Source organism: Polistes canadensis, unplaced genomic scaffold, assembly GCF_001313835.1.
Source record: "Polistes canadensis isolate GaletaPanama2010 unplaced genomic scaffold, ASM131383v1 scaffold_103, whole genome shotgun sequence".
Taxonomy (NCBI): Eukaryota; Metazoa; Arthropoda; class Insecta; order Hymenoptera; family Vespidae; genus Polistes; species Polistes canadensis.
In genome coordinates, this window is record NW_014569650.1 from 275391 (window position 1) to 285265 (window position 9875).

Consider the following 9875-nt stretch of genomic DNA (forward strand, 5'->3'; position numbering starts at 1 on the left):
TTTTCCATCGTCATTAAAAAGAGCCTTGACACAAGATCGCGACGTGAAATAAATAAAATATAATAAAAAAGAAATATATATAAAAAATGTGGATGCATATAAAAAAAAAAAAAAAAACTGATTATTTAAATTGTAAAGAGAGTCAAAGTTTAACGACCGCACAACCGAAAGCGAGTCATAGCAAGAACGAGAACTGTCGCGCAACATTGTCCAAGATAATTAGAATATTTACAATTTTTCTCGCTTTAGTCTAACACGCGAGATCTCTCTACGCGCGTAGAGGTATATAGAGCCCTTGTTCCAATACACGTATGTACGATAGCGCAACGATAGCGTGGGTGGGACCGGTTTTAGGCTTCGTTCACACGTGCCTCCGGATCGAATATGAGAGCGGAACTAGTTCGTTTGCTTGTTTCAAAGGGGGAGGGTACAAGAAAAAGACCCCATGATATTAGAGGGGGGAAAGAGAACAAGATGAATAAACAATACGAGAGAGTGAATCTCTAGTTGCATAACAATAATAATCAAAGAGAGGGGGAACGAGAGAAAAAGAAATATTTTGATAAATGCGTTTGAGGAAAAAAGAACTAAAAGAAAAAAAAAGAAATAAATAAAAATAATTATTCTATATTTAATATATCGATTTAATATGCCGATATATAATACAGGGTTGGAAGGGTGGAACGAATAGGTCGGTTTAAGCGAGCGTAGATATAAATGAAAGATAATTTCTTACACTGTCTATATAGCCTAGCATTAGATATTGTTGTACGAGTTCATCTCTGGTGTTTCGCAGTATAAATTCCGCTAGTTTACCTCGCCGTAAGCTTGATCCGATGTAAACTATGCTAGGTAATACGTTAAGCCGCGGTTAAATCTAAATGTTCGAACGATTGGACCGCAAAGAGAAAACCTAAACATAAATTTAACCTACCATATACATTATATTCTAATCAATATTTCATGGGATATGTTATTGGACCAATTATTTCCTGAATCCTACGATCGTTTTCGTTCTAAAACTTTTATCCAAAATAGCCAAATAAAATACCCCCGAATGATATCTCCAAATTTGTATATTATTTTAATTTAGTTTATATATAAAAAAAAAAAATAGCACACACACGCGCGAAGATAAACAACTGAGAAAATAAAAAGAAATAAAAAGAGTATGGCCATTCGGTTGGAGTGATTTATTCAGGGTTATTGTCCTGTACAAGGTTTTTGTCCTTTGTAGTACGATGCACTTGGGTCCGTCTTTCAGAAGAGGGCCATGGCCTCCTCCCCTCGCCACCACCTCTCTCAGTAAGCTCAGCTCAAGTCGTCTTATTCGACTTTTTCAACATATTACCATACATGGTGTATCTTCCTGTTTCAAATATTCGATCCAAGTGAAATCATTTGCACGAACTTATTATACTACATTACGGTAATACTTTTTGCCTCTTACCTTTTTAGCGCAGTTGACATAACGTAAAGAAACTATTTTGTTCGCGTTGGTACACGTCATTTTAATTCTTACAATTAGTAGAAAATGTGAGAGAAAGAAAAAGAAAGAGAAAGAGAAAGAGAAAGAGAAAGAGAAAGAGAAAGAGAGAGACTATTTTTAGAAACGTATTTAGTAATAAATGCGTCACGTAAGTACCTACTTCGTTCCAAGTAGGACCTTTGTATTACGAATTTAATTTAAGCGACGATTAGAGAAAGAGAGATAGAGAAAATGATGTTAATCGTGCGACCCGTTTTATCATTCACACCGATAAACATGTTCCATTTATTCTAATTTAATCATTGACGACTACGCGGATGCGCTTGCAAAAGTAATTTCATCCAAATCGATATGTTCTCCTGTTTCATTTATTATAAAAAATGATCAATTAAATCACGTAGAGAAATATTTTCTATGATTAATAATTACAATAACCATAGAATACACAGGATGCCTAAAATGAAACGTTCTAATTTGTTTTTTTAGTAGTTTAACTGTAGAGTATATAAAAATATTATTATGCAAGTACTATAGCGTATAATTTATAGTTAAAGGTGTAAGACGAAAAAGGGAATTTCATATTTCTCTCTCTCTCTCTCTCTTTCTCTTTATTTCTCACACTTTCTCACACGTTGCTTCCGAGCATGGCGTCTCAGCAGGGGCGTTGGACAATTTCGGAGGATAATTTATAGCATCCCGGGTTTTCAGTCGCGACAGGGCCGCCGGCATAAACAACCTTCCCCTTCTGTATCCTTCCTTCCTTCTCCCTGTCTCATTCTCTTTCCTATTTTCTCGTGCTCCTTTCGCAGCCACCCCTACTGCGTACCGAATGTCGAGAGTGAGAAAAAGATAGATCAATACCTACCATAGGCTATCATATTTTTCATAGCTTTTATTATTTTTCATCATCTGGCAAAAAGGAAACCCCTTACGTTGCATCTCTCTATCATACTTTAAATATATATTTTGTTTATTTCAAATCATTATTTCTACTTTACTCTATATATATATATAGTTAATATATTAATAATAAAAAAAAATATAGAAATATATTAAAATAATAATAAAATCTAATTAATGTCTCTCTCTCTCTCTCTCTCTCTCTCTTTTTTGTATAAGTTTGAAGATAATTCGATAAAAGAAAGATCCCTTACGTATTCCCTACACGGAAAGTTACATTTCCCCCATAGAAAATGTTCTCTTACCCTTCGAAAAAGGGACGAAATTAGATAACCAAAAGTTCTTTAGCAAAGGAAGATACATATATATATATATACATACATACGTACATATATAAAGGTATATATAAAGAATATGTGGATATAGTTAAGCTGTGCGTAAAACGTCATTCCTATTCACAACGTGGATTCCATATTCCCTTGGTCCTAACGTTAAGGGTTGGTAGGTAGATCGTAAAAGGGGATGGTCGAGGATCGTAAAGTATACATAGAAACGAGGGAGTTGAAATCGACAACGATCAACGAACAGAATAAAAACGTTTCTAGAATCGTGAATACTCTTACTCTCTCTTGAAGAAATAAAACAAACAAAAAAATAATCATTCGATTCTAAATTAATGTAGAATTTGGAAAAGTCACGTTTTGGACAAATTTATTGCATTGTATATTACATAAATAAACACAAATTTTCTAGTTTCTATCATTATCGTGAATAAAAAAAAATTAAAAAGAAAAAGAAAATAAAATAAGGATCATCGAATACAAGAGGCTTCTCTCTTTCTTTATTATCGTATCGTCTTTCCAAAAAAAAAAAAAACAAAAGAGAAAGAGAGAATGGTATGGAAGGGCTTCTTCCGGGTCGATTTAAGCCTTTGCATTTATGGGAATAATAGGTAAAATCGCATGATCAAGATTCTATTATTGTCTTTTAATTATATGTTTATGTACATACGCGGATGTGTATTATTCTACACGAAAAAGGCCTTTAGTGCAAAGTTAATCATGATTAATCATGGAAATTGTCTTGTCTAATTTTTCTTTAAGGAATAAAATTTGTCATGTTATTTTTCCATTTAAGAGAAAGATAAAGAGAGAAAGGATGCAATGATTAATGAGGTAGAGTAAATAATATAATTGGATGCGTGTGTGTATTTTTGTCCTAGGAAAAAATGATATGATATGTATGGATATATGTATATGGAAAAATATACATATATCCTGGTTGGGATTGTGCCTGAAACGACGACGCCAGGAGCACTGCTGCCGTCTATATTGATTTTGGACTGCAAGGTAGATGAGAAAGAGAGGTGGAGAGAAATTAGAGGAACGGAGGAGTAAACGGGGAAATTGTACTCTAGGAAATATTCTGCTTCGATTGTATTCAACCAGAAACGTGGATGAGATCAAAAAGTTTGTAAAGAGAAAATTGTTATCGATAATGTGTGTTTGTGTGTGTGTGTGTAACTTATTACAGAATTATTTTTCTCATTATTTCCATTTTCAAAGAAAAATCAAGAAATAATAGTAAAGAAAATGAAATGAAATAAAAAAAAAAAGTAAAGAAAATCTATCGCGAATCAATAATCGAGGGAAAACAAAAAAGTATAAAAACCGAAATAGAACGAACGCTTAATGAAACGAAACGCATTATTATTCTCGTTAAGTTTTTAAATGAACGATTATGATAATATCTGAAGAGATAAAAGGCGATCGCTAAAAGCTAAAAAATGTTTCCGATAAATATACTTCAACGATGAGATAAACGATCCGATCTATTATCTGTCACACCTCAAATAATTCATAAATACGATAAAAATTAGGTTAACGATGGCTATCATTGTTTACGACATACCTCGAACTATATTGTTAATGAAACGGGTTAGAAAAATAAAAAATATTTCAAAGAAAAGAAACACCATCGCATAAGTGTTTCTCATGTATCTACGAGTAAAACACGGAACCAAACGTTTACTTTTGATAAGACTACACGAAAGATAAAAGATAAGAGAACTATAATTAATAAAAACATGACACTTAACTTATAAATTCTTGTTTATAAGATATGAAATATATCTGAAGAGAGAAACGATTCGATAAAATAAAAATGTAAAAAATTCCATTTCGAATTATGACCTCATTCGTAATCGAAAATTCTTACGTGATTGTAAAAGACGAATTTATGAAATTTTCGTAAAACTTTTAATTAAACCAGCGGTTTTACAAACTAGCCTTGTAATTTTACGATATGAATAAAAAAGAATTGGAAAAATAGGAGGTAAAAAATAAAAATAAAAAAGAAAAAAAAAAAAAAGAAACAATGAAGCATTTACACGACAAAGAGATTCGTCCGTGTTATTAGCGCAAATTATTCTCGTGAATCGCATCTTTCAACGGGGCAATTAGTCACGGATTATTACCGAGCCCGACACGAACTTCTTAACACGAAAGTGAAACGCACATAATCTTGGTACCTCCTTGAAAATAAGAAAGAAACGAGAAAGAGAGGAAAAAAACGATACGTTATTGCACGTTTCCAACATCGTGTGAACTACATTCTAACTGCGACAAATAGATTTTCATTTATTTTTATATCATATAAGTATTATCTCTCCGATTAGCCTATTCAATTTGGAAAAAGTGTAATCAATTTTTGAAATGACCTAGGAACCTTAGGCGATATTATTTTGAGTGAAATCGATCCAATTAAAACGTGTTAGTGTTACGATTCGAAACCAGTTTCGAATAATACATACTTTGGGATTATGTAATCGATTTATTTAACTGATCAAGGACACCGACATTCTAATCGACGTGACGACGACACGATCTACCACTGATTTTCTCATCTAACTTTTCACTTTTAACGTGGAAACTTTTTCTTCTCAAAGTCTTCTTAAAGAACGACAATTTATTTTCTTTTTCGCCTCGATATTTTATATTCGAATGGCTGATTAATGAAAAACTTGTTCTATTAAAAATCTATTTCCAAAAATCTCTTTAAAAAATCTATTTAATTGTAATCACACACATTTCGAAATTAGTGAATGATTTTATTCTAAGATATTATCATAAATACCTAACTCTATTTGTGGTTCTTATCCTACACGTTAGATCATTCCTAACGATTTCTCCTAGAAGTGTTTACGTTACGTGAAAGGTCGATATTACTTGCACGAATTTCATCAAAAATCAATAATAAATTAACGATAAATTAATTGATAAACATCATACATATTACATTTAAATCCTATTACAACATTCTTCCGAAATTATTATTTCGAACGAATTTTAATAAATTCCAACAGAGATTCTATTCTAACAGTGCCAGAAAAAAAGAAAACATTTGTATATGCGTGTATGTTTACAAGAACACGATGAAAAAAAAATAAAAAAAACATTGTGGAGATTTGCCAACTAAAAATATATTGTTCGAACGTTTTTGCGCGAGATACTGCAGTAGTCAAGTAACGAATTTCAGGTAATACAAATATTGTTTTATACAAAAACAAAAAAGAAAAATAAACGATCCTATAATTTAAATCTATTTCTTTTTCGAACGTGAAATATTCTATTTTTGCGTAAAAAGAAAGAATGCTATGTAATAGATCGATAAATAATATTAATAGTTATTTTCGATATACGTTCGATATATGTTCGATATAATTTCGATTATCGGTACGCCATTTTTGTAATATGATGAAATACAAAGACGCAATGCACAATTTTTGAATCTACTCATGCAAATATATATAAATTAAGATTTAAATCATAAAACAAAATATTAAATAATAATGTCGATATTACATCATCAAGACCAACCAACTAAACATATCGAGCAATTACATATTACAAAAATGGATCCTTAAAAAATGTTTATAACCAAGAAAGATAATTTTTAATTGCTGACCGTTATAAAGCTGGTAAAGTTGTTAATAAAAGCTCAGTCCTCTCAGAAGTTGAATAACAGATGAAGAATATTCTCCCTCTCTTCCTCTCTGTGGGCTCAGGTGAATGAAGTTTCTTCGATGACACTTTACTTCGTTGCACTAACACACACTTGTCACAATTAATTATAATAATAAGAAAAAAAAAAATAATAATCAAATGAAAATAAAGAAAACAAGAAAACACCGAACGTATACACGCGCGCGATCGAAAAGATAATTGCAAAATAAAGCCACGCGTTTTGACATACGAAAGTATAAGAGCAAAGTGACAACACGTCTTACCACGATAAACTCGCGCCTGCGACTGACCGAGCGATAGCTCAATTCGACTCGAAGCGCCTCTACCGGCCATTAGGTAAAACGCGCGCAAGTCAAATTATCGAATCGTATACTTAATTATTAAATTATACAATAAATTACCGTAAGCGATATGCTAGAATTTTCTTTTAATTGTCTTCCTAATGTCTTTAATTATCTTTTCGTCGTAAGCACGGTTTATATCTCGAACAATTTCTAATATTTCACTCTATTTAAACTAGTACAACAAAAACGCGCGAATTTGATTGTTCTCCATGACACTTCTAAACAATGCATGCAACAATACAAAGAAAAAAATAAAGGGTGAAATTGGCACTACTGTTCGTCCTTTATAATAATGTAAATTGCGCCAAATTTAAAATAATAAAAATCGTCATTAAGTTTTCATCGATCTAATATTTAAAATTACAATGTTGTTTAAACATAAAATAATTATGCGTTTTATATACGTTTTAGTATGAAAATAAAGAGCTGAAATTTCAAATATATATATGGCATGTGTCAATGACCGTGAGACAACGGGTCCAACTTAATTTCATCAGAGTATATATCGTGTCCTTAACTGTAAACGAAAGAGTGTGAGGAAGAAGGGTTGTGCAAAGAGAAGCTTCAAGATATCGAGCAAGAAACGAAACGCGCTCGTATAATTCGCGTTCTTGACGTTCTGCACCGGTACCATTACCATTACCATTACCATTCCAGGTATCTCTTTCTCTCTCTTTCTCGCACATGTATACATTCATTCTGTATATACTCTTTACCTTCTTCGACAAGCAAGCACAGCAAACTGTATCTCCAAGTCGACCGAGTAAATCAACAATCGGTTTTCTTTCGATTACCGGGACTCTGACTACTTTTTGTTACTTCGCGTCTATCTTCTTCTTTTTTCTTCTTCTTAACCACTGTAGTATTCTAATAGATAAGAACAATGGACCCTTTTATTAAATAAACTATTCAAAAGATATATAAATATATATTTGAATTTGTGTTTAGTATCTTGTAGAAGATTTTCATTCAAAATTTGTTTAAGTAGTTGTCATCGCTGATCCCTAAAGGATCGATTGAGTTTCCTTTTTCTTTCAACGGATATAAAGTCAATGGCAATAATGTGGTCGACAGGTTGCCATACCTAAAGCCGATCTTAGAAGAAGGATCAGGTTTCTTATATACATAAGCATCCCTGTAAAATATCCTATGTCCTGCGGTTAACTCGAGTATACACAGGAAACGGAAGTAGATATCATTCGCACGCGCGTTACTTTTCGTTAATATTTTATTTATAATTTTATGATTTCTACGAGGCTAGAAGTTCCCAAAAAATATTAATACGTCCTAATACAAAATTATTTCTTTAAATCAAGTATACACATATTTTATTAACTCATTTATAGAGTATTAAAAAATTTTGTTTACATTAATCTCTCGACTTGTTATTAAAAAAAAATATTTAAAAAATATGATCTTCGTATGTTAAGTTCGTGAAATTAACTCGAGGGGGCAGCAGTGATCAGTGTAATGTAGTGGACAAAATAATTTGATTAGCGATCGATGTAAACAACATGGCGACCAAAGTCAATATGTCAATATGAATTTAAAATAGTTTCTAACTAATCAATATGAAAACATGTTACGACTGAATAGATAGTGATGTGATTAAAATATATAAGAAGACTCAGTTAAACAGCTAATTAAAAATTTTAATGTATCATTATGTCATCTGAAAAGGTAGGTTATGCGAATGACACTTTTAATAACGTTATTTACTTGTTATATGATATAAATAGATTAATTAGTTATATATTTCTAAGGTACTCTATCGTTTGGATCAACCTCATGGTACTGGAACAGTCTATGCTTCTTGGCGACCTGGTAATAGTACTCATATTGCAACTACAGGTTGCGATTCATCAGTTGCAATATTTGACAGACAAGGAGATCTTCAGGAACGTGTACAAATTCCTGGACTATGCACCGGCTTTGGTTGGGATGCAGATGGAGATTTGCTTGCTGTTATATCACAAAACTCTTCTATCATAACTTTGTGGAATGCGACTACTGGTAAAAGATCTCAAATGGATGCAGGTGTCAGGGATGGTCTAACGTGTATGATGTGGGCCAAAAGAAGCTGTTTATTAGCTGTAGGAACTCAGAAAGGAAATTTAGTACTTTATGATCACGTTAATGCTAGGTATATAATTTATCTTTAATGTTTTAATAATTTTAATATCGTATTGCTTCTTATAATATATGTTTTATTATTCAGACGTATGCCTATTTTGGGAAAACATAAGAAACGTATACTGTGTGGTGCATGGTCTATCGAAGGTCTTCTTGCTTTAGCTAGTGAAGATAAAATGTTGACTATCAATACAAGCGAAGGGGACACTCGCAGAGAGATAACTCTGCAAGGTGAACCATCTGACATACAATTTAGCGAAATGAAAATGGATCATCGTATAGGTGGAGAAAATACGGTATAAATTATCGTAATTAATAATTAATGATTTTTTAAATATTACATTAATTTCTTATCTTATTCAGGTATCTCTTATCGTCAGCAAAACTACATTATTTCTGTATAATATTTTGGATCCAGATAATCCAATTGAGTTGGCTTTCCAAAAACGTTATGGCCCAATTGTTACCTATAAATGGTTAGTTTATAGAAAATAATAGAATGATGAAAAATATATAAGCATTAAATAAAATATATTTTTCTTCATCTTCTCTTATAGGTACGGAGATGGATATATATTAGTAGGTTTTGAAGCTGGATACTTCATTGCCATATCGACTCATATAAAAGAAGTTGGTCAAGAATTATTTCAAATTAAAAATCACAAAGATTCCTTGACAGATATTTCATTGAACGAAAGTATAGAAAAAGTAGCTACGTGCGGAGATAATACCATAAAAATACATAGTTTACAAAATTTGGAAGAAACTGAAAAGATGATTTCTGTAACAGAAGAAACTGGTATTAATAAAGTTGAATGGTCAACAGATGGAACAATGATAGCTGTAGTAACTTCTATTGGAAATGTTCTAATATATTTAGTTGAAATTCCAAAATTAACTAGCGTTTGCGGAAACAAAATAGCATTGTTAACAAGTTTGATCGAAGTTACTGTTCACCTTTATACATTAGACAAGGTATATATA

General features: G+C 31.8%; 2 protein-coding genes across 8 annotated transcripts in view; one reads left to right on the forward strand and one right to left on the reverse strand.

Annotated features, from left to right (window-relative positions):
* Positions 1–6700, reverse strand: part of LOC106787509 (SH3 and multiple ankyrin repeat domains protein 3) — a 92556-nt gene extending 85856 nt beyond the window's left edge. For all 7 annotated transcript variants that reach the window (XM_014749909.1, XM_014749906.1, XM_014749908.1 and 4 more), the window contains exon 1: positions 6356–6700. The gene's annotated coding sequence lies outside the window, so the exon portion shown is untranslated. The remainder of the gene's footprint in view (positions 1–6355) is intronic.
* Positions 6701–8266: 1566 nt separating this feature from the next.
* The window catches only part of LOC106787532 (WD repeat-containing protein 19), a 6118-nt gene continuing 4509 nt past the window's right edge, over positions 8267–9875 (forward strand). The window contains exons 1-5 of the mRNA XM_014749957.1: positions 8267–8438; positions 8522–8901; positions 8977–9187; positions 9255–9367; positions 9449–9866. Of these exons, the coding sequence (XP_014605443.1) occupies positions 8424–8438; positions 8522–8901; positions 8977–9187; positions 9255–9367; positions 9449–9866 (1137 nt within the window). The 5' untranslated portion in view covers positions 8267–8423. The remainder of the gene's footprint in view (positions 8439–8521; positions 8902–8976; positions 9188–9254; positions 9368–9448; positions 9867–9875) is intronic.